Source organism: Rousettus aegyptiacus, unplaced genomic scaffold (genome assembly GCF_014176215.1).
Source record: "Rousettus aegyptiacus isolate mRouAeg1 unplaced genomic scaffold, mRouAeg1.p scaffold_m13_p_12, whole genome shotgun sequence".
NCBI classification, from domain to species: Eukaryota; Metazoa; Chordata; class Mammalia; order Chiroptera; family Pteropodidae; genus Rousettus; species Rousettus aegyptiacus.
In genome coordinates this window covers 40,793,651-40,818,529 of record NW_023416287.1, presented here as the reverse complement: position 1 = coordinate 40,818,529, position 24,879 = coordinate 40,793,651, and the positions used below count along the sequence as shown (strand labels likewise).

The window sequence follows — 24,879 nt, the reverse complement described above, 5'->3', positions numbered from 1 at the left end:
CAAGTTGCCTCAGAAATTCACTAAACTTGAGGAAACTTCTAAATGTTTGTCTGACATCTCTTTATCTGCATCTTGCATTCCTTTGCTGCCTGCCTGTTTTCCCCTTCTTTACTCTTTACTCACTGAACTCATTTTTTATAACAATGAACTTGAGGCTCCCTGCTCTTACCACCCCATTTAATGTTAAACTGTCAGATGGGCCTAGCCCAGGACGACAACCCCTTTTTTTCTTATACTCCATTGACTAAAGCTGAGCTAAAGAATTCCCTAATCTAATCCCAAAGAGGATCCCCATTGAGTTTGCTAGAGATTTCTGCTCACTATCCAAACATGAGCCAAGGCTCTATGACCTCTATCAGGTCATAGGAAAAGGTCATGCCAGAGAACAGCCAAACAAGGTGAGATGTCAAAACCCTATGAGAGACTTTAGACTTTACCCTTGAGAATGAGAAGCCATGAACAAAGCCTCAAAGCTGTCTAAAGGGCTTCATGAAAAGACACCTGAGGCTTTCCCTTGAGCTATTTTTTGGAAGAAAATTCAAAAATATCTTCAAAAACCAGATTAAACTGTTTTTGATAATTATGATAGATTTGAAACAGTTTTTAAACAGTATTCTGGCATGGATGAAGTCAACGATGATGCCTCAAAGTTTTTTAATCCAACTTTTGTTAAGGGCATACAAGACAAGCTTATACAACAGGTAAAAATATTACAACTTAATTGGACCACCATGCACACCCATGATTTAGTTCATTATGCTGAGCAGCTCTCCAAACTATCTAGAAAGTTACTAAAAAGAAAGCTACACAAGCCCTAAATGCCAAAATTCAGGCAACTTAAGTAATAAGCCTATAAGTACAGCAATTGATGGCTAAATCCACCTTCCAAGGTTCCTAAGGCAAACCACCATTCAAAGGGGTTGGTAATGGTAAAAAGCCTAGACATTGGGAAAAAAGATTATTTAAAGCACAAAAGGCAATTACAAGGCCAACAACCCATAAAATTTGCAAATCCTTCTTAAGGATTCCAACCTAAATTTTCTCAGGGATAGGGCTGCTCTAAGGATCAAAAGGGGATTGTCCCTATGCTTGTAATTCTTTAGGAAAAATTGCTCTATTAGCAGTGAGGTAACTAAGGCCCTAGTAGAAACCAGAGCTACCTTATCAGTTCTTAACCCCACCAGCCTCTCCATTTCCCTTCGTGGAGTACTGAAACCATATGAATGGTGGGGATTTCCAATCAACCCATGACTATCTCCAAATCCCTTCTGATTCTTTTCATTTTGGACCTATTCAAGGAACCCACTGATTTCTTTTGGTTCCCTCTGTATTTCTCTCTAGGGGAAGATTTTCTATAAGCTCACAAAGCCCATATATTTTCTTCTCTCAAAAGGGGGAAATATTCTTACATCTTGAGCTTCTGCCTATTGACCCTCAAAAAGACTAGATCATAGTATTCCAGTTTTTTTTTTCCCCAGTCACATTAACTGACTCAAACCCTCTTAGATTCAATTCCAAATGAGCTTCAGTTGAAAAATGCCACTGACATTGGTTGCATTTATTCTGCAACAGAGATGAAAATTCAAATTTACAAAAATAAACTTATGCCTAACAGCCATCAATATTTATTAAATGCAGAGGCCATTCAAGGAATAAAACCTATTGTTGAGGAATATCTCAAAAAAGGCCTCATCGTTCCTTGCACAAGCCCTTGCAATACTCCTATCCTCCCTGTTAAAAAAAAACCTTGTGGGAGGGGGTGGAGATTTGTTCAAGATCTAAAAGCTATAAATAATATAGTCATGCCTTGGCACCCAGTCATGCCTAACCCTTATACCTACTCTCAGCCATAGCACAAGCAAGTAAATTCTTTTCAGTTATAGACTTTTGTAGTGCTTTCTTAAGCGTACCTAGTGATCCTGAAAGCCAGTTCTTATTTGCTTTCAATGGGAAGGACATCAGTAATGCCTCAGGGCTACACTGAAAGTCTGACTTACATTTCCCAAAATTTAAAGGCAGATATTGCCCATATATAATTCTCATACCAGTCTACCGTTTTGGAATGTGTGGATCACCTTCTCCTCTGCTCCCTCTAAGGAAGCATCCCTGGAAGATAGCCTTTGCCTCCTTCAAGAACTAGCAAAAAAGAGACATAAGGTAGCTAACGGAAAACTTGAGGACTGTAAGACTCGAATTAATAATTGGGGACATTTAATTACTGATTAAGACATTTGGCCTTCCCTTGGATTCTGATAGGATTCAGGGCATTTTAACTTTTCCAATCCCTAAGACTAAAAGGCAGCTCAGGGATTCCTAGGTTTGGCCGGATAGTGTGGAAATTGGATTCCTAGTTTTTCAGTCATGACTCAACCTTCTATTCTCAAGGCTGACCAGACAGAGCCTCTCACATGGACTTCCGTAAAGGGATCCCAGAAGGCCTTCAGTAAAATAAAAAGCAATCTTTATATTCTACCTGCTTTAGGACATCCTAAATATCTATTGCCTATTTTTCTTTTTGCCCATGAAAGAGAGAGAAATGCCTTAGGTTTCTTGACCCAAAGACATGGAAGCCAACATGAGCCCATTGGATAATATAGACAACAATTAGATCCAGTGGCCAAAAGTCTTCCTCACTGTATGAGATCCATTGTGGCCACTGCCAATCTACTACAACATGTAGAAGAGATAATAAAGGGTTCTCCACTGACTCCTCATGTGCCTCATTCATTGGGAACCCTACTTAATTCTCAGCAAACTCAGCACTCCTCTGCTAGCTGACTAACCTCCTATGAAGTTCTTTTATTGTCTACATCTAATGTGACTCTTGCTCTGAGTCAGGATAGTTACCCTAGGGAAGTTCCCCCATCCCTCCAGAATGTGGCTCTGGAATTTTTCCTCAGTTCTTTATCCAGTCTTCTCCCTGTTTTGATTTCAAGCATGAGGCTCCAGCATTAGAAACAAGCCAAAGTCAGAAGACGACGTAGATGACCTTGGGCCAACTCCTCTCCTCCAGGTGGCATGGAAAACCAGCCAGGAGTGGGAGGCAGGCTGGATAGCTTTGGAACACCCCTCACCCCCAAGAAAACAAAAGTCTGTATTTCAGACATCTTGGGGCAGACTCTGAGCTACCCACACTTTTAAGTGTGTACTTTCGCTTTAATAAAACTTGTGCTTTCTTGCTTGCTGTTTGTCTTACCCTTGACTTGTTTCTCGAGGCATAAGACAAGAACCTGGTCACCAGAGCTCTGGGGTCTGGGTCCCTCTTTAGATTCCCACCCCGTTGAGCTCTCTGGCGTCATTTCCATGTGACTGAATCCTACTACTCTCCTTCCTCTGCCCTCTGAAGAAACTCCTTATGACTGCCTGACATTAGCAGACCAACTACTAACTCCTTGAATGATTAACAGGAAACACCTCTTGAAAATGCTGAATTTGTTTGGCTTACTGATCGTTCTTACCTAAAATATGAAACAGGCCACTATCAAGCAGGCTATGCAATTGTCTTTAAATGAAACCATTGAGGCCAGTCCAATGCCCCAGGCAAGTTTAGCTCAACAAGTGGAGTTCTATGCATTAATTTTAGCTTGCAATTTGGCAAAAGGTAAAACAGCATTTATACTAACAGCAGGTACATCTTTGGTGTTGCCCATGACTTTGGTATGCTCTGGAAACAAAGAGGATTCTTGATTTCTTCCAGACAAAAGATAAAAACAGTTTATACATTTTAGAACTCTTAGGAGGCTATCCAATTACCTAAATTTTAGCAATCTTTTGCCTGGATATTCAGTGGCAAACATGGAGGAAAGTAAAGGTAATCATTTGGCTGACACTGCTGCTAAATAAGCAGCATTAAAACAATCTCAGCTCCTAATGGAAGAACCTGTGCTACCAGCTGAAGCAATTCAAGATTTTTAAAAGATAATGTTAAGGAAGAGTAGCATTTAGATGTTTGACAAAATAGAAAGTAGTGTTTAGAACAAGGCTGTAAATTTGACCTTAGAAGATATTTATGGGTAGGTCCAAATGACTGATCCCTTCGTCTTGATTGGATACAACATCATATATTACAATATGTATATGACTTAACTCACTGGAACACTGAAAAAAAAAAAGTTTTCTTGGGGAAAACAATATGACTGGAAGTCATCTCCAAAGATAGCTCCCTAGGTATACCAAAAATGCCAAATCTGCCCAAAGCACAACCCTGGAAAACCCATCCACACTTCAATAGGGCATTTTCCCTTGCCTTTAGACCCCTTTGAGGTTTGGCAAATGACTTTATTCAGTTGCCTCCTTGTCAATGTTACAAGTATGAGTTAGTGATGATTTGTATGCGTTCGTATTGGCTGAAAGCATTTTCATGCAGCAGAAGCACAGCCATAGCACTAAGTAAAATACTCTTTGAGGAGATCTTTCCAACTTGGGGAATCCCCACAGAGCTTCATAGTGACTAGGGAGCTCAATTCACAAGGCAAATTATACAATCTGTAAGATCTGGCTGATTTTGGAACATTTCCATTGTGCCGATCATCTCCAGACCTCCAGTCTTGTAGAATGGACTGACAGGGTTATCAAAATTGAATTGGCAAAACTCGTGGGGTCTTTTCATCTGCCTTGGCCTAAGGCTCTTCCCTTGGTATTATTCAACCTAAGATCTACTCCCTTTGACAAACATAGACTATCTCCTTTTGAAATTACTGACAGACTCATGAGATTCATCCAACGAATATGTGAATCTGCACTGCTGAAAGGAGACCTCCAGATTTACTGTAAAGAACTCATTAGAGCACTTAAGACTAACTCACAACTCATGGAGTAATCTTTCTATAATACACTTCTGGGAGGCAAAGATCTACAATGTCGCAACCTCCGACTGGGAGATTTTGTCTAGTGTAAAGGCCACCTCCATAAAGATGGCCTTCGGCTCCAATGGAAAGGGCTATGTCAGGTATTGCTAACTAACCCTTGTGCTGCTAACCTTAAGGGTATTGGCGCATGGACTCATGTTTCTCATTTGAAAAGTACACACACCTGAGTGGTCATATCAGCCTTTTGGAGATCCTAGCTAAAAATCTCTGAACAACCCAAGACTGCCACTAGAATTCTCATTCTGGAATCAAAGCAGGTGGCATGTGATGTATGCACATGGTGACTCTTGCTGAACTCCAGACCAGGCCAGTTATACGTGATCCCACCCAGCAACCCTCACACTTGGTCTTTCCTTTAACTACCTTTATTTCATTTATTGATTGTATTGCTATCATAACATAATTTTTGCCTAATCAAAACTCTTGAGAAAACATTCTTCCTTTTCTTAGCTCTTCAGTCTAATATCAAGACGAACATATTCAGATTTTTATCTCTGCTTACTACAATGAATACCCTGTTTGCCTTTCAACACCCTTTTGTTCCTGCTGTCCAACAATTATCCGACAGCACCAATTTAACTGTCAGATATGCACCTGAGCTAACTTACTTAGGATGACTGGAATTAGTGGCTTGGCCCTTAAGCCTTGAAAGCTTTTGAAACCTAACTGGACATAACTCTGGATATAAATTCCTTCTTTATTCTCAACCCTCAAAAAATGGAATATATGACCTTCCTGTAGTCAGATTCATCCATATGGTCCCCTCCAACCCAAAAGAGAATACCCATAAATGCAATCCGGACTCTTACTGATAACTTGTATGTTTGAAAATACAAGTGGTTCAGGCAGAATCTTGAGTTTTGTCCATTTAAAAATGCGTAACTACACTCTTGTATGATTCAGACAACCATGATTTTACACCTCAGTGGGCCTTATTACTTCTTACAATGTCTCCCTAATGTGGGGAAATCAGGACGTAATGCCACACAATCTTGGAAGGTAGATGTCCTTTTGCTCTTAAATACTACTAGGGGACTAGATAAAAAATCTGGTATTTGATGGAAAACAGGTAAAATCTATCTTTTAGAGAATCCCAGCCCCAAAACTTAGAACAATCAAACCCATGCTGATATTTCAATCTTAACTCAAATATATAGAAACCTCAGCTGCTCTTTTAATTACACTCATAAATCATAAATGATGACTTTAATGCTTTCTGTGTTGACAGCTATTATGATCATCCAACATATGGAGGACATGAAATCCCTGCCTCAAAAATAAGCTTAATACTTCCTTTACAGTCTGGGTTTAAGGGCCTAATTGCACACTCTCAGGTGTTTCTCTTTGTGTGGTACCCAAATATATGTCACCTTGCCAACTTGATGAGCAAGGCAGATGTGGTATTGTTATGTTAGTATCTCGTGTTGTCACTGGAAAGACTCTCCTTTCCTCTGCCATTATCCCCAGTTTAGGTACTCTTGTCTATAGACTGACCAAAATGGACCAAACAGAATTGGGATTTTGGGCATGGTCTTTTCAGTCCTCTCCCAGCCAAAACCCCATAATAATCAATGAGGCTTTGGGCATGTCTTCACTAGAGTTTTCTTTCTTTGGTATGGAGTAGTTGAATTAGAAAAGTCTATCAGAAATCTTTCTATTCTTGTAGCGCAATCATGGAATGTTATTGCAACTACTCTTGAAGAACTACAAAGAATGATTGACAGTTTGGCTGAGGTAGCACTACGAAACCATAGGGTTCTGGATGTGTTAGCCACCTAGCAAGGCCCCACCAGGAAAGGAATGTTGTTTCTGTATTAACAAATCAGGCAAAGTGATTCAATGGCTTGAGGTTCTGAAACGAAACATTAAAATCCCTTGAAAAGACAGAACATTACCCTATAAATTGGGACTAGGCATACTTATTTAGATGGCTGGAATAGAGAGTTGGTTTTGTTTTATATTACAAGCCTTAATCATATTGGTTTTGTAATTATACTGATCACTACTTTAACTAGGTGTTTTACCAGGTGCATTTAAGAATGACTAATGGCCACTACCAGAATAATAGTAGCCCAAGACCTAGAGATGTTACAACCAATAAATCCAACTGAGACCACCTCTACATGTGACTTAGCTCTGCTTCCAATGAGCCTCCTATTGCTCAATTGTGTACATAAGCACTCTTACTGTACACACAGGAGACTACTTTCCCTTTACATGGGACATGACATACCAGCAATGAGCCTTCCTGGAGAAGCGGGATCGATGTTGCTTTTTTTCAATAACAGATCAGCATTACTTCTCCATGGTTGATCATCAATGCTTTCTTAGGAAAGATCTTGATCAAAAAGGGGAAATTTGAAAGGGAACAGCAAAATAAAGTTGGTATTGTCAAGAGAGCAATCTAAAATGGAGGCCTCTAGGAAGCTGGCCTCTCCACGTGCAGCCGAACTGTTGAACTGGGCTAAATGAAATGGCTGCATCCTGATACAGTTCTCAGAACTGGCTATGAATCACTGAATCCTTTATTTAAAAAATAAAAATTTTATCTAGTAATAGACAAAAGCAATTAATCATTTATAGCATAGTATAAGTCTGCTTTGCCAGCACCAGTTACAACTCTTTCAAAGCAACTTGTGTAACTCCTTCGGAAGCCCCTCTTTTTCTGTCTTTATAAACTCAATCCTTTTCTTTCTCCCTAGGAACACAGTTGGGTTTCTACTCAAATCTGTGCCTCCCTGATTTGAAATTTCTTTAAAAAGAAAACCCAAATAAAGCTTTTATTTGCTTTGTAGTTCTCAAAATCGACACCCAATCGGGCTTGCAAAATCGACACCCACAACATCTTTTCCCACCACATATGCCACTAATATCATAGGATCTGAGAGTCCTGTGGCCTATGGGACAGCCCTTTCCCGCTGTGAGCCTCGCTCTAAGCTGGAAGCCTTTTATGTCACCCTGAGATGTATGGGCCAGAGCAGCATTGCCAGGTGTGGAATATACTTCTTCCAGAACCCAAAGAGTAGGTTCTGGCAGTGTTTCCTTTCCTTTTCATTAATCTCTGTTATTTTCCCTGGCATATGATATTGTTTGTTATTTATTATTTTGGCTGAGGTGGGTGGGTGAGGGGAAGAAAGTTTCAGGGACTTTCACTTGACCTTCATCTTTATAAAAACTCTCGCCACTCAAACCAAGGAACCATTGTGGACATTTTGTTGACTGCTGAGTATGTTCATCCCGGTGATCTATTCAGCCTTCTGACTACTACTCTGACTTCAATGGTTATATGATGACTGCACCCACTTACAGCTGAGCATGACCATCTTGTCTCTATTATTTTGGGACCTCCATTGCTAAGAGTGAACCAGTTAGTTCTACAGTAGAGTAACCTTCTATCAGCCATGGCCTAGAGAAGATGACTGTCCCTAAGGCCGGTGAGGGGCAAGGAAGAGAACTTGGAAGTCAGATTTTTATTACGCTTTTATTTATTGAAATTTGCTAATGCTTCACTCTATCCTGTGTGTGTGGGATACTGCAGTGAAGAAGCCACTGCCTGCCCTGAAGGAAGGGAGTGAAATACAAACTCTTATTTATTCCACAAATAAAATCCCACAGAAACCTACAAATGGGGCCCAAAATTCAGAGTATAGAATTTATTTATTTCATAAATAAAATCCCACAGAAATCTACAAATGGGGCCCAAAATTCAGAGTATACAATATAGAATTGTACATTGTAATAGTAATATCAAACATTTTTTCCTCTCAAGAAGTCTGTCTCAAAAAGCATAAAAGTAAAGATAGAAGGTAGGCATTTGGTCTGGTCACAGATACTACATTTCTCCACCTCTAGCACATTGTAGGAGAGAAGTTTCCTGCCCCTGGAGGTTAGAAGTGGCTTAGGACTTGCTTTTCCCAATTAAATGTAAGTTGAGGTGATATGTGTAACTTCTTGGCAGAAACTCTAATTGCTGACCTTGACTCCCTATAGCCCATACATGAAGGCAGGCATCCACATGGAGCACAGATTCTGTTGGCTGCTACGGAAACTGCATGCAGTCCTACTGCCAGGGTGGGACAGTCCCAGATAACCCAAGTCCCGAATGGTCACAAAGTGGTGACATCATAACTTCCCATTGTTTTAGAACAGGAGCTAGGTGAAGAACAGAGCCCAATATCATTCCAGACCAACTGTGAAGCAACTTTGTTATCACGGGGTGTGTATCTTGGGGTTCCTATGGGTGTCTACAATTGGCAACAGGCACTGAGTCAGCCTCAGGACGTTGCAGGGAATGTGACATGCACGGTTCTGTTTTCATGACACTGACGTTCTTGTGGGGAGAGGCTGATGACCGACCAGGAAGCAAGTAAATGAATATAATCATGTCAGTGAGACAGTGCTCAGAAGGAAATCAAAGGGCATTATTTAACAAAGACTGGACAGCTACTTTAGCTAGAATGTCAGGAGGGAGGAGGTTATATGACAAAGAGCCAGCCAGACAGGGGCCAGATACAGAGGACAGCAGGGAGGAAAACGCTTGGTATTTAAGGGAGGGAAGCAGAAACCAATGAGGCTTGAGCATGCTGAATGAGAAGGGGGTGGGTAGGAAATGAAGACTTGGTTTTAGGTGGGCATGGGAGTAGGGGCAGACCATGAGGGGACAGACAGCAGAAGAGCCAGGAGAGAATACAGTATAGATGTCAAGTATAGATGTCAAGCATAGATGTCAGACGGGCAAAGATGGGGCAATCAGGGAAGGCTTCCCAGAGGAAGTTGCCTAAAGAATTGCTGAAGTTAGAAATAAGGGAAGGAGGGGCAGCGTCTAGGCTTTGTCATTTCCAAGTTGTTTGGCTTTAGGTAAGTTACTTAATGTTTTTAAGGTTCAGATTCCTTCTCTGTAAAATGAGACTAGTAATAACCAACCTGCAGGGTTGTGAAAATTAGTGCCTGGATCCTGTACAGTTCTCAATAATGCCAGAGCTCTTTGATGTTCAGGCAGCGTGGCACGCTGATGGAAACGCGTCCTTCCGGGGGCAGGGTCGTCCCTACTCTGCTTTTCTCGTCCAGGTGGCCAGAGGTCACCTGGCTGCACTGCCGCTGAAGGGCGCCGAGGGCGGCACGCCGAGGGGACGGTCCCTGGAGGATTCTCCCCTGACCGTCAGGCTCAGCTAAGCCCGGGAGTTGGAGCACTGGCTGGAGCGAGCTGGTCCGTTGACAGCTGCTGACCGCTGGCAGGCGCGGGGGCCAAGAGGTGGCAGCGTCCACGATCCAGGCCTCCTTCTGGGTGAGAAATGCCGCCGCTAGAGTTCCCCGCAGCGTCTTTCCTTCCTCTCGGTGGCTGCGTGCTGTCTCTTTAAGAGGCCAGCGGGCCGCTCCGCCTTCTGGACATATGATTGGCCCCTTCTGCTGTCCGCACGCTCTTTTCACTGTAGCTTCATTCTTATAGGTTACTGGGGCTGGGGCGGGCCTGAGTGCCCCTAGTAGGGACTGTGGGTGTTTTTTGCAGTTTTGGCTAAACGAAAAGAACGCGTCCGCTTACCTGGTCTTCGCTACCGGGAAGCGCTGCACAGTGTCCTGGGGTCCGGTGGACCTAGCTAGCTGACCGCACCTCGCCTAGCGTCCCAACCTACACCCATTTCCGCTGAGCCCGCGGCCCGCGGCTGTTGCGCAATGCTTCCTGGCCGCCTGCTCTAGGCGCTGAAGGCCGGAGTTTCGTGGCCTATGCTGGGTCCGCGCACCAGCAGCGGCAGATGGGCAGCTAGGGGAGTGGGACCTGAGCGCGGCCTGGGACCCTCAGGTAAGAGGGGACCCTCTGCCCGCTCCTGCCACAGCGTGAAGCCCTACCGCAGGGCTGGCACCTCTACTCCGGAGAGGCCCCGGCCTCCGCTGCATCTACAGCCCTTCCTCGACTCCTCCCCGGCGGGGAGCCTCCTCACCTCCACCCCGTCAAGCCCGGGTGCATCTATGGTCTACCCCGCAGCAGCTGTGAGGGAGCCTGGAGCTGATCGGGACCCCAACCCCCAATCCTCACATCTGGACTGGGGCCCACCTGTCCCCGCTCCTTCCTCCAGGGAGTGATCCCTTCCCGCTCAGGGCACAGGCTCAGAGGACAACCTCGAGGAAGTTTCAGAGGGCGAAGGGGGACCCTAGTGTGAGGACTCATTAGAATAGGGGAGGAGGTAACTGAAAGTCTCATGGGAGATGTGGGCAGGGGAAGTCATTGGGAGGGGACAGTGAACACATACAGATGCACAGGCCTTCCTTCCGGGGCTGTGGGGAATGATCAGGGCTTGTTGACCCTGTGGCTTGGGGTCCTCCCATCATTCACCACTCTCCAGAAGGGCTTGGCTGCACTGTGCTGGAGATTCATTTGTCCACATCATAACATTTTGTTGAGAACTGATTTTGTGCCAGGCACTGTTCTAGGAGATTGGGTCATGAGCACCAAGGCGGACAGCTACTAGAAACATAACACACAGCTAGGGCCACTTCAGACAGAGGCTAAGGGCTGTAAATAAAACACAAGGTGGGCTAGTTGTGAGAGATGGTTAAGGAGGGCTGCTCTGAGGATGTGGCTAGAATGGTGAGACAATGCTGAGAGAAGAGCAAGCACAAAAGCCCTGAGATATGCATAAGCTTAGCAGCTAGGAGGACAGAATGAAAGCCAGGGGCTGGACTGTGGAAGGCAATGAAGTAGACTAGAAGGCGGGGGTCAGATCAGGTTGGGCCTTGAAGGAGAGTGTTGAGGCCCAAAGCTCCTCTTCCTGCAGGTCTCCTGCTTGGGCTGCTGGCAGCTTACTAGGAGTGGCCTCTCTTAAGACAGTGTCCACCAAGGCTAAAGGATAAGGGGATTTAAAAGCTCAACAACATGCTAGGTGTTGGGAGGACTGAGGGAAGCTGTGAAGAGCTATAGCCTCTTTCCTCAGGACTTTCTGTTTTCCCCAGGTTTCTCACCCACTAGCTCTGGGAAGTCTTGGTCAATTCTATCGCACAGATGAGAGACAGGAAAGCTGAGGCCCAGAGAGGGGAAGGCTCTGTCCAGGGGCTTCTGACAGGTCTAGTAGCACTGTGTGACCTGAGCTTAGCTGGAATCTGACCCCACAGTCTGGCCACAAACAAAGGGAGGGAGGTAGAGGCCCTAGCAGTGAGTAGGAAGAAGTCCTCTGGAATGTTAATGAGGTCGGGAGAGTCCTTCCCAAGTGGAGGAAACTGTGACAATTTCCCTGGTCCTGAGACCCTATGAATCCCCTTCTCCATTCCCCTTATTTGGGTTCCACTGCTTCCTCTTGTCTTGGCTCCACCCCTTCCTCTCATGCCTTAAGCAAGCCTTCCCACCATCTTTGTTTTCTGAGCTTGGAGACCCCTCCTCTGTCTCTGCCCAGGCTTTTGCCCCAAGGCCAGGAGCTTACTCATGGTTGCTGGGAAGAGAATGTGGGACAGTGACTTAACCCCTCTGTGCCTCTTCTTTCTTCCTCTCTACGATGGGGACAATAGTAGTTCCCTTTTTCTTAGAGGCTAGTGTGTTGTTTAAGTACTCTGCCCTGTGTCTTATTATAGTGTTCATAGTTGTTTTATCTTATTTTTATCATTGTTTCAGTTATTTTATAAGCTTTGACACAGAGTAGCAGTTCTGGTGTAGTTGAAGACCACTTAACTCAGAGCAGCAGTAGTACCACCTGGGAGTATGTTAGAAATGTGGACTGTCAACCCCAGCTCAGGCCTGCTGGATCCAGACAGCACTCAAATCTGTGAAGCAAAGTTTTTTAATCTTCAGGTGGAGAAACTGAGGTCTGAGAGGGGCACTTGGAAAATTGCTGATTGGGGGCCTGGACTCTGGAGACAAACTGCCTGTGTTGCCGACCCCTCAGGTAGCTGCCCGTCTCTGAGCTCTGTACAGTGAGGATAATATAAGTCCTTTCTAGGAGGGTCGGAGGGCTTGAGAAGGGTCCTCTGATGTTATTGCTGAATAGCAGGGGAGTTGGTGGAGGGAAGCAGCTGACATTCTTCCTCACATCAGACCTTGTAGCATGTGGAGCTTCGCAAGGGGCCCTCAGACCCTTAACCCAAATCCTTCTCCTTTCTACACCACCCCCAGCCCAGGCTCTCCTCTGGGAAGAAGAATGGCAGTTAGCTTTGTGTGTGTGACCTTTTGTAGACATTTACTTCTTTGGTCTTATTTGGTCCTTATGGCAACTTTGTTAGGTAAGTGTTATTGCACTACCTCCCTCCCATGCATGACACTCACAGAGGGGAAATGACTCACCCAAGACCATAACAGCAAGTAAATGGCAGAGCCAGAAGTGCAAACCAGATTCACCCAACTCTCTCTATAACCTATGTAGCTAGAACATTTTTGATGGTAAATCAGAGAAATCAGATTCAAACTAGCCTAAACAAAAAAGGGAATTTGGGATTTTATAACGGAAAAGTCCAGGGGGGTAACTCGCTACAGGTGTGGCTGGATCCAGGCGCTCACATGAGGCTCTGTCTCCAGGCTCTACTTCCATCTGTCTCTCAGTTCCCCATTCTTCTGTGTCGGCTTTATTCTCACATGGGTCTCCATATGTGGGGGCAAAGTGGTATAGCTCTGGCTTCCTGCTGTCAGCAGATACTGTATCTCTTTCCTAATAATTACAGCAAAAGTCTCAGGGCTGATTCTCATTGGCTAGGACGATGGTGCATCCTTGTTGGCCAGGCTTAGATTGCATGCACATTCCCTGGAGTTGTGGAGGGGTAGAGTCAGCTATACTTAAACCTCATGGATGGAGACTAGGGGACCTGAGGTTTCCCCTCAGGAAAATGGGGTGCTGGTCAGGCAAATCCAAGAGAAGCCCTTCTAGACACCCCACACTCTGGACTATATCCAGCTCTTCCCACTCCTAGCCCCTGTTCATCCCCACTGGCTTCTCTTTGCCACAGGGGCCTCTTAGCTACCTCGTGGCTGCTGGGTGCTTGGCCTATACCCCAGCCCCGCCCCAACTGGGGCTGCTTAACACTCTATCCTAGGCCAGAGCTGGTGTGGGGCTGCCAAGTCCAGAAGTTTGCCCCACAGGGAGTGGGGAGTGAGGCAGAGGGGACTGGTATCTTTCTCCTTGAACTCACAATCACTTCCAAGTTATCTCATATCACCAGAAATTTTGAGGGAGGTGGCACAGCCCATGCCATCTATAAGCTCCCTGTACTCAGTGTGGTGGCCTGGTCCTCACATGGATACAGCATGGCCACAGTTCAGACATCATACGTCAACCCAAGAGCTACATACAGGCGCAGAGAAGGGGGCCTTTGTCCTTGGGGGTATTTGCCAGTCAGGGAGGAACACTTTTCTCAGGAGACTCCCTATGTGGCATCATGTATTCTTGCCTAACCAGCCGCTGACAGAGGAGAGAGGGCTCACCCTTCTTGACAGACCAGAGCTCTGCAGGGCACTGTTGGCAAAGGGGAGGATGGTCATTCATTTGGTGGACTGTCTCCTGCATCGCAGGACATTTGGCAGTCCTGAGCCCTGTCCACGAAAAATGCATAGCACCTTGCCCCTGTGTCAAACTAGAGCACTGTGTGCCCTGCTTAGGTGTCTGGTACAGTTCCACACAACCACCACTTACACTCATTAAGGTTCAGCTTCTGGCGCTGGGGAGGCCCTGTCCTGAATGCAGGGCACCATGGAGGGGGTTCCTGAAACAAAATAGCAGCTCATTAGCAAGGAAGAAGAGGGCCGTGTCTGCTGGGGACGCCAATGACAGTGTTGGCCTCACTGCTGCTAAACATACAAGGGCTCAGGCCAGACACCACGATATCAGCTTTCTTTGCTTTCTTCCCTCCCTCCAGTGGGAGGTCTTGTGGCCTGACCTCCCTAAGGTATCTCACTGCTTTCACTAGTTAAGCCACTGTCCGCATGTGCCTGGACTGGTGTGCAGTAGCTCCTGGGTCTCTCTGCTTCAGTCCATTGTCCACGGCAGCTAAGCGAGCCTCTCTACAGGGAAATGGCACCATGTCATCTGCCTTTGGAAAATCCTTCTCAGTACACTTAGAACGAAATCACGTTGCATGTGGTCACAAGGCCCCATCTGACCTGGCCCTGCCAACCTTTCTGATTTCGTGTGTAGTCACATTGGCCTTTCAGCCCTTTGAACAGGTCAAGCCTGTTTGTCTTGGGGTCTTTGCATCACTGTCCTGTCTCTGGTATGCTCTTTGTCTAGATTGTTCCAAGGCTGGCTTCTTCTCAGTTATTTGGATCTCGGCTCAAATGTTACCTTGTCTGACAGCCCAATCTGAGGCAGCACCACTTTGCATTCCCTGGGACTCAGCCTTAGCCTGTGAAACAAAGGCTGAGATAACAAGGTAGAGGATTCTTCCCGTCTGTTGCATGACAGTCTTCATGCAAGCTGTCCAGGACGTGAATGGAACTCCACTGTGTCTGAGACCCAGACACCTTTCTTATTGCTCTGTTATCCTCAATCCATGGCTTCTGTCTTGTGGTCTAAGATGGCTGCTCCTGTTTCTACGACCACATTCACATTCCAGCCAGTCGGAAGGGAGAAGGGTACAACCTGAAATTGGCAAACCTTACTGCTTATGTCTGGCTGGATAAAACTTGGTCATATGGCCATAACTAGGGGAGGCTGGGAGAATAGCCATTGCTCTGGGAAGCCATGTGTGAACTAGAATCCACAGGCTCTAGTACTCCAGGAAAGGGTGTATGATGGGGGCCACAGCAGTTTCTACTGTGTTTCCTGCCCTGTGCTCTTTTCATCTCAGCACTTATCTCTATGAAGTTTGCTTTTTAAATATGAGGTCTGTGTTGGCTGTTGACCTCCCCTCTAAAAGGAAGGTCCCACGGGAGCAGGTGTATTCCAGCACCTGTACTCTTGGCTCAAAGCGGGTGCTCAGCACTGCCTGCTGCTGGTGGAAGATTGCACAAATGAAACAAGGGCAGATTTCTTTGGCTGCCTTTCCCATTAGTAGAGAATAAGGAAGGAACCAGCTTCTTTCTTTGGACCTACTATGTGTCAGGCATGTGTTCTCTTTAATACTCCTTGCTATTGGTATGTTCTCAAGTTGCAGGTGGGCATGTAACCCTGGAGCCAGTCAGTGGCCTATTGGAGAGAGGGATGGAGGGGCCTGAGCCCCAGGTCTTGGCTTACCCCTTCCTCCTATGGAGTCTTTTTTCCTTTTCAGCCAGAGGCAGCACTCAAGTTCCTGGCTATGAGGATGTCCCTGGTTCCCTCTACCTCTGCCTTGGGCCTGCTGTTTTTCAGGGATAGTGTTAGTTGACAGACAAGCAGGGATTCCCATTGCATTGCTGCAGATCTTTCTTGCTAAGTGTCCTGGGCTGTTCCTTGCTGAGTAGAAGACCTGTGCTCTTTGTGTATAAAAGAAGACCTCAATTTTAAAACAACTTCACTGAAGTATAACCCAAACAGATGACAAGTATAGGAACTATAGGTCTGTGGCTCAATGAATTGCTCACAGCGAGCACACTGGTGCACCCACCACCCAGATCAAGTATCCAGAAGCTGGCATGCCTCCCTCCACCCCTCTACCCTCCATCCTCCGAAAAGATGACCCTCACGTGGCTATCTGCGTAGGGTCAGACCACATGTTCACTTGGTGCTTGGCACTTGCATTTGCGAGGCCCTTTAATGTTGCTGTAGCAGTAATCCATTTTTTAAAAATGATGTCCACAGTGTTCCACTGTTGTTCATGTGAACACTGCCATTCACGTGTGTGTTCTGCTGATGGGCATTTGGGCTTCCCCCAGCCTGGGGCTATTGTGAATATACCCCAAAGTGGAGATGTGGGTCATAGGGCCCTGTTGGTTCAGTCATTTTAAACACTGGTGTCTGCAATGTCCAGGTACCCAGGCCATGCCTGGCTCACCTTCCCTGGGCTCCCCAAGCTCTCTATGGAAGCCACTGCCCCTGTCAATGTGGGCCCAGCTCTACTGCTGCATCCCTTTAGTCCTGCGGCCGGCCCATGAGCCTGCCTTGGTGTCCAGAGTGGCTCCAGGACCCCAGACAACCAGTTCTTGTCTTCCAGGCTGGAGTCTGACCTCTCATTCTCAGATCATTAGGTGGGTGCTTGGCTGTGCCCTTCCCCCTGGACTCCGGTGCCCCCAGCAGCTCCCTGCTTTGCAGGTGCAGCTCCCTCCACAGCACCTCCTCTTTCCTCATCCTTTCCACTTCTAGGCATAGCGCAAAATCTCCTCCATTTGCATCTGACTTTCCAGGGTGGTAGCAGAGGGAGACAAAGGCTTGAGGGCCATCTGAGGTATGCACAATGCCCTGCTCTGACACGTGGTACCTGTGACCCCACATGTCACTCAGCCTCCAAATAGGTTCTACGTGGGTGTGGAGGGTTGGAGCCAAAGCTCAGCTACTGAGGACTTCATGTGTGTGGGCTGTTGGAGGTGCTTCATGTCATTTATCTAGTGCTCACAGGGTGCATACTATTGTTACCCCCATTCCAGGGGCTGGGAGAAACCAAGGCACAAATAGGAAAAGGAAGTAAAGGCAGGCTGGGACATGAACCCTGTTTCTCCCCTAGACCCTCGGGATTGGAGGGACTAACCGGTGATGCCAAGTAGCTTGCATCGCTGTGCCTGGCACGGAGGCAGGCTCAATCACTGAAATGGGTACTTTTGCTATTTGAGGGTCATGAGACAGCCTGAGACGAGGGACTGGGCCCCTGTGTAGGGGTTGGGTTGTGATGTGTGAGATTGCCACAACTTCCCTCCTGCCTGGTGTGTGGGGGGGCAGTGGGCAGATGCCCACTGCGGGTAGCCCCTCTTGTGTTCCACTGGGAACCTGAGACCGAGAGGCTCAAGGCCACATGGCCCCTGTGCTGCTAACATGGTGGCTCACTCCCCCAGGGCCGCTGCTGGTGGGATGGACACCCTGCAGGAGGTGAGTAGGGCCAACGGGAACCCGGCGCTGCCTCTACCCCTGATGCCCAACATCAGTGTGCCACATCGTTGTCTGCTGCTGCTCTATGAGGACATCGGCACCTCTAGGTGAGGCAGTCACGGCCTTTTTGGGCTGGCTGGCTATGTGTGAGCAGGTGTTCCTGGTGTGTGTGTGTGTGTGTGTGTGTGTGTGTGTGAGAGAGAGAGAGAGAGAGAGAGAGAGAGAGAGAGAGAGAGAGAGAGAGAGATGGGAATGGGGGTGGGGTGGGGTGCAATCTCACCAGTAAGCTGACTTCTATACCCATCTGCTAGAGTCCGGTACTGGGACCTCTTGCTGCTCATCCCCAATGTGCTCTTCTTCATCTTCCTGCTCTGGAAGCTTCCATTTGCTCGGGCCAAGATCTGCATCACCTCCAGCCCCATTTTTATCACCTTCTATATCCTGGTGAGTTCACTCCAATTGGTGACAGAAAACCCAACTCCAACTGGCTTAAGCAAAAAAGAGAATTATTAATTGCCTCTGTAATAATAATAATAATAATAATAATAATAATAATAATAATAATAAAGCAGCTCTTTAGGTATTGCTGAATCCAGGGGATTAACCAGTGTCATCAGGATTCTGTCTCTCCGCATCTCTGTTCTCCTCTGGCCTTACCTCAGATGAGGTCTTCCCGTATGGTGTCAAAGGTAGCCAAGAGCAGCTTCGAGCTAACATGCTGCCTCCATACCTCTTTCCTGATTGTGCCAGTATAGACCTGGTCTGCCCTCTGATTGGCCCACCTTAGATTCTCTGGTAATCCCTGAGCCAATTACTGTATCTAGTAGGGAAAGGGGTACTTTGGAGCTGGGAGGGTGGGGTCAGTTCAATCAGACCATAGAAGGATGGTGGTCCCTGGAAGGAAACTGAGTAACCACTACTGGAGGGAAGAGGAATGGATACTAGGTGGGGAAAAAAATGCCAATGAGCCTCCACCTGTCCATCTGTCCATCCATGCATACATTCTATGAGACTTCTTTGGAGCAGACTTCCTACCTGTTGGGAGAGCCTGCATTCTCTTTACTCAGTGGTTCTAGTGGGTGTTACCTGTGGAGAGACAGCAGGGTTGTGGTTGAGAAGGCAGCCCAGGATTGGACCCCAGATATTGACCGTCCAACTCCCTTGGTCTCAGGCCTGAGTGATTGGAGTCCTCCTCTCTCTGTGCCTCTCAGCTAATGCTACTGGAGAGCTGAGTGGCTCCCCGGTCTCTCTTTTGTGGCCTGGGTCAGAACTCCCCAGTCAGAGGAGTGAGTAGTGGCCAGACAGAGAAGCAGATCAGAGGAGGTTGTGCGGAACCATGGAGGCCATTTCTCCCCAACCCCCGACATAAGGTAGTGGTGGGAAGGGGTGGGGACCAAGGTCTGCTTTCTTTGCTCTTTCCTACTGCCTCTCTGACCATTTACTTGTTTGTGTATTTATTCAACAGATATTAAGCATCCGTTGTATATCAGGCAGATGCCTTTTCTGAAGGAGCTGGCAGGGAAAAGGGACCCAGGGCCAGTGCCCAGGAATATGAGGCAGGGCCAAGGGTGTCAGCACTGGCCTCGCTTTCTTCTGGGAGATTTCATCCTTGAGAGGAGGCAGTGATAAGAATGCACTTGGACAGACCACCTCTGAACCCAAGCTGTGCTGAATGACCTTGAGCCAGTGCCTTGACTTCTCTGTGCCTCAGTTCCCTCCTACATGATGTGTGTCAGATTTGCTTTAGCTCGAGGTGCTCCTATGAACACCAAATGACAGTGTGCATAGCTCCTGCCCAGCAAGGGTTTGGTATACAGTAGGGACAGAGCAGTTTGTTGCTTCTGCAGCCTGCCTTGCTAAGTGATGTTGGCCTCCCCAAGGCTCAGACATGGCTTTCATGGCACAAAGGATGGAGTGTGTATGAATCTGGGCTCTTTTGTTTGTGTGTGTCAGAAAATCAAACTTAAACACACAGAAGCTGGAAGGAACATATTGACTGAGAAAGTGACAAGTCCCAGGGCTTTGGGCATGGCTGGACTCAGGGGTTCAGTGATGCTGTCTGGCACTGTCTCTGTCTTTCTCTCAGCTTGGCATCCGATGACCTTGTCTCTAGCAGTCTCCACACTCTTGGCACTCAGGCAGCCTCAGCAGCTCCGAGTTTGCATCCCCTCAACTTCCTTTCCCAGTAGTTACACCGGATGTCCTGGCTTGACTTTCACTCAACTTCCTTGGGTCTCCCACCCCATTCCCAAACCAGGAGAATCACATATGTGAATGGCCAGCACTAGGTCGCAGGCTAGTCCCTGAAGCCAGGAGTGGGGAGGCCAGCCCCTTCCAACCACGTGAAGGAGAGGTGGGGAGAGGACTGAGGCTATTTCCAGAGGAAGGGATGGGTCGTGGGCCAACAAACGCCACCGATGCCGAGCACAGGGACTTCTGCAATATCTGCTGGTGCATGCAGCACCTTCCCCGGGGTCTGTGATGCCTCTTCCTTGTGACCTCCTTTCCCCCAGCCCCTATGTCTCAGAATTAAAACCATTAATATGACCAGACTAATGCAGATGTGAACCTAGCACTTACTGGGTGCCAGGCATTCTTCTGTTACATTTATTTACCCATTTGACCCCACTCCCTGGATGCAGTAGGTGTTGCTGTTACCTTAATTTCTTAGATGAGGAAACAGGCATAGAAGTGCAGTTACTTGCCTGAGGTCTCAGAGGCAGGAAGCAGTGAGCTGGGATGTGAACCCAGGCAGTCTGGCTCCACCATGGCACCCTACTAACTATTCTGGGACTGTCAGTGTAGCTCAGATACTGAGGCCCAGAAGAAGAGGACCAGGCCAGTGGAGGGTCTCCCTGCCTCTGCACTTGCTTCGCTTGGGATCTCTTTTGTTCTAGAGGAATCAGCACCTGCAGATATGGTATGTGGGTGTGCTGCCCCTACAGCTCCCAGAGGCCTCATTCTCCAACTCCACCACACCCCCTCTCACCCATCAGGTGTTCGTGGTGGCGCTGGTGGGCATCGCCCGGGCTGTGGTGTCCATGACAGTCAGCGCCTCAGATGCGGCAACTGTGGCTGATAAGGTGTGGCTGGGCCTGCCAACAAGGGGCGTGCTGGGCGCTGGGGAGAGGGTGACTGGGCCCCCAGGCTGACGCTCTGCCCACTCTGTGTCCAGATCCTGTGGGAGATTACCCGCTTCTTCCTGTTGGCCATCGAGCTGAGTGTGGTTATCCTGGGCCTTGCCTTTGGTGCGTCTGCTGCTGGGGCCAGTGCTCTCCCCACCCCTCCCTGGCTAGGGCCTGCCCCCACCACTGTCACCTGGGCTGGCTCCTGCTGACTGAACAGCACATTTCTTCCAGGTCATCTGGAGAGCAAATCAAGCATCAAGCGGGTGCTGGCCATCACCACAGTGCTGTCCCTGGCCTACTCTGTAACCCAGGTAAGGGTGGCAAGGTGGGAAAGGGTGGCCTCAGGGACTTCCTGGAGGAGGCCTACAGTCAGTGAGGGCCAAGTACCCACCAACTTCTGGTCCTGGATCAGGGTTTGAATGTTAAACACGTATAATGTTCTCAAACTTTAAATGCATCTAAGGAATTACCTGGGGTGTTTGTTGTTAGCAAAGCAGGTTCTGGGGCCCCCTCAGAGTCTCATTTCGTAGGTCAGGATTGGGGAGGGGAGGCTGCCCAGAACCTGCCATTTTAACAGGCAGCCTAGGTAGGAGGATGCAGGTCTGCAGACCACACTGAGAGCCTTGCTTCCAGGGATCTTTCTTAGATTGGGGGAGGAGCTGCCCCTTGCCTCATTCTTGGTCTGTTCTGGGTGCTGGGGCTAGATGGGCAGGGTATGGCTGGAAAGCAGGTAGGGCAGGAACTTCTGAGGGCCAGGCCTGGGCTGGGTCCGGTGGGGTGGAGTGCTTCAGGGCTCTGTACCCCGGAAGGCCCCAGGAAGGGGGCTTTCCAGGTGGCAGGAGCCTGTGAGATCCTCCCCTGCCTGCCCCTGCAGGGGACGCTGGAGATCCTGTACCCCGATTCCCACCTCTCAGCTGAGGACTTCAACATCTATGGGCATGGGGGCCGCCATTTCTGGCTGGTCAGCTCCTGCTTCTTCTTCCTGGTGAGGCGAAGGGTGGGCCCCAAGCCTGGGTGTCTAGGGGTGGCATGGTGAGCCGGAGCCTGGATGCCTTGGTACGTCCAGCTCTGGGCCTGGTACTCCCCAGCATCCTTCTCATTCCCACTCTGTATCTGCAGGTGTACTCTCTGGTGGTCATGCTTCCCAAGACCCCGCTGAAGGAGCGCATCTCCCTGCCTTGTGAGCAGCTCTGGGACACAGCTGGGAGCAGGGGTGGTGGTGGGTCTGTTTGGGCCATTGTGGCCTGGAGATGGAGAGGCGTGGGTGGGAGGTGAGAAGGAGGCCTCCCAGGGGCTCAAGGGGTGGAGGAGAGGGCAGGACCTCACGCCCCTCACCCTCCAGCGAGGAGGAGCTTCTACGTGTACACAGGCATCCTGGCACTCCTCAACCTGCTGCAGGGTCTGGGGAGTGCGTTGCTCTGCGCTGACATCATCGAGGGGCTCTGGTAGGTGAAGTGGAGGGCGCCGGGAGGGGGAGGACCCGCCAATGAGGCTCGCTCTGACCCGCCTCCCTTCTCCCAGCTGTGTGGACGCCACCACGTTCCTTTACTTCAGCTTCTTTGCACCCCTCATATACGTGGCCTTCCTCCGGGGCTTCTTCGGGTGAGTTCTTCCACAAGGGCTCACTGGGCTGGTGGACTGGGGCTCCCTGGGTTGGAGGGCTGTGGGCGCCCCCGTGTGGCTTCCAGAAGAACAGCGCCGTCTGCGTTCTGTGGCACAGTGCAGTGTTTTGAGCCTCCCTGTTCGCTGTGGAGGTGCAGGTTTCATCAGGACAGAGGAGGCAGACAGAATGTATGTATTTACATACACATGTATACATATACATGCATGCCCATATGCACACTCGTGCACACACACATGTACACATGCATATGTACACATACATACATATATGTATATAACATGTATTTACATATGTACACATATAAACAGACACACACATGTACATATAATATTTGCAACACCCACAGACATGTACATTTTCCCCACAAGCGAGAAAGTGGCTATGCACATTGTTCTACAGTTGCTGTATTTTATTTAAGAATAGATTAGTTTATTCCTTCAGCATACATTCTCACTGCTGTAGCCCCGTACACAATCGGAAGAAAGTAGACACGAATGCACATGCAGCTTGTATTCTAGTTGGGGGCAGCTGGGGAGCAGAACAGGGTTGGGGGAAGTCTGGTGTATATTTGAGCATGAGGTGGGATGCACTTTTGTACACATGCATGTTTGGAGGTGTGTCAGGGAGACGGGTGAAACATATGAGATTGAGGGATAGACCCCAGGCCTCTAAGGTGGTGGAAACAAGGGCACTTTTCCCCAACATCCTTCACCTTCCAGGTGTGAGGGTGGGTCAAGGTATCTTCCTCTCACATGGAAATGCTGAACAAGGGCTTTAGTGAGAAGGACTAGCTTTCTCCCAGCCCAGTCCCAGTCTAGCCTCAGGCTCCTGTTTATAAATTGGGTGCAATGCTTTCTTTCTCAGAAATGATCCTAAGGACTGAAGAATCAGGCGAGTAAAGAGTGGGTGGTGTAAGAGCTGAAGGGGTGGAGGTTACGGCCAATGCTTGCTGAGCATGTTTGGCCAGGTGTTGTTTCAGGCTTTTCATCCTCCACAAAGAGCTTTTGAGGTCGGGGTTGTTGCATGCATTTTGGGTGAGAAATGACACAGAAGCTCCACAGCCAAGTTCACACAGCCAGGAAGAGGAGGAGGCGGCTGGGTTTTAGTCCTGTTAGACTCTACAGACCAAGTAATAGGGACCTCTGGGCAGGTGTTAGGCAGCCATTGACGTATTTCCTCCTGGTCTTATGGCCTCATTGCCCAGTGAGAGAGGGCCTTTCCAGACTCAAACAGTGGTGCTCCCTTGCCCCTCTGTCCTCCCTATCAGCTCGGAGCCCAAGATCCTCTTCTCCTACAAATGCCAAGTGGACGAGACTGAGGAACCAGATATGCACCTTCCCCAGCCCTATGCTGTGGCCCGGCGAGAAGGCCTGGAGGCGGCGGGTGCTGCCAGCACACAGTTTGACTCAGCTGGCGGGGTGGCCTACCTGGATGATATTGCTTCCATGCCCTGCCACACCGGCAGCATCAATAGCACGGACAGCGAGCGCTGGAAGGCTCTCAATGCCTAAATGGGCTGCCCTGGCTGGAAGGTGTGCTGGGGCCTTTGGGGGGCAGACCAGACAGGAGGCCACAGAATATAGAGTTCGCAGAGGAGGTCAAGGTCACGGGAGTTTGTGTGTGTAGCAGACCTATGCAGGCGCTGTCTTGCTCTCTGAGCCCCCAATTGCTTGGCCACCTTTGCTTTACCTGGGGGCCACCTACCCTTCCGCATGTCCTTGTGGCCCAGATTTTGATCTCCCAGGCCCAGTCCTGGCTAGGCTGGCTGAGGGTACCACCTTTCTCCAAAGGAAAAAGCCTGGGTATCCAAGACTGGTCTGCCAACTGCACCACCCCCGCCCCAAGTGCTTTGGCCTCCTCAAAGCCCACTCTGGCAGGTGGGCTGAAGTGTGTATATTTTCTTGATTTATTTTTTAATAAAAAGGAAAAGGAGCAGAAGGTGTTGCTGTGGATGTTCTTCAGGAATAGGGGACTGGTTCCTTTTAGGAGCCCAAGGGCTAGGTTTTTCAAAGGTCCCAGTAAGTCCCTCTAGGGGCTCAACCAAAAAACACTGGCTAGTGCGCAGGCCCTGCTGGCCGTTGGGAGGTAGAGAGAAGTTGTGGAGGAGAAAGATGTGGAAAAAACTGTGGTTTCTGTGGGCTGTCTCCCTGCCCTGTTGAAGAGTGTGGGATTGGATTATGGATCCTGTCCTTTTTCTACTCCTACTGCTCTGTTGACTTGAGCTAGCCACTTCCCCTCCCCCAGCTCCAGTTTTACCATCTGTAAAATGGGAATAAGAAAGCCTGTGTTGCAAGGGTTTTTGTAAGGACTGGAGTATAGTAAGTGTAAATAGCTGGCATTTGGGAATGGAACAATAA

At 48.3% G+C, this 24,879-nt stretch overlaps 1 protein-coding gene across 3 annotated transcripts; it reads left to right on the top strand.

Moving 5' to 3' along the window:
* Positions 1 to 9,563: 9,563 nt before the first annotated feature.
* On the top strand, positions 9,564 to 24,460 carry TPRA1 (transmembrane protein adipocyte associated 1). 3 transcript variants are annotated; one of them, XM_016121967.2, is made up of 12 exons: positions 10,279 to 10,665; positions 17,054 to 17,135; positions 17,737 to 17,877; positions 18,082 to 18,214; positions 20,767 to 20,853; positions 20,946 to 21,018; positions 21,130 to 21,209; positions 21,773 to 21,883; positions 22,018 to 22,078; positions 22,241 to 22,343; positions 22,420 to 22,500; positions 23,790 to 24,460. In XM_016121967.2, the coding sequence occupies exons 1-12, from the start codon at positions 10,590 to 10,592 to the stop codon at positions 24,031 to 24,033; spliced, it is 1,272 nt and encodes a 423-aa protein (XP_015977453.1). In that variant the 5' UTR covers positions 10,279 to 10,589; the 3' UTR covers positions 24,034 to 24,460. The 3 variants fall into 3 exon arrangements, with proteins under 3 accessions (XP_036085648.1, XP_015977453.1, XP_036085646.1); XM_036229755.1 differs by lacking the exons at positions 10,279 to 10,665; positions 17,054 to 17,135 and adding an exon at positions 9,564 to 10,152; XM_036229753.1 differs by lacking the exon at positions 17,054 to 17,135 and having other exon boundaries at positions 10,282 to 10,665.
* The last annotated feature ends 419 nt before the right edge of the window (positions 24,461 to 24,879 follow it).

Coding starts and splice junctions, on each gene's coding strand:
- TPRA1 (XM_016121967.2), top strand. CDS start 10,590: ATGCTGGGTCCGCGCACCAGCAGCGGCAGATGGGCAGCTAGGGGAGTG. Junction 17,878..18,081: donor GAGGACATCGGCACCTCTAG/GTGAGGCAGTCA, acceptor CCCATCTGCTAG/AGTCCGGTACTGGGACCTCT. Junction 22,501..23,789: donor TTCCTCCGGGGCTTCTTCGG/GTGAGTTCTTCC, acceptor CCTCCCTATCAG/CTCGGAGCCCAAGATCCTCT.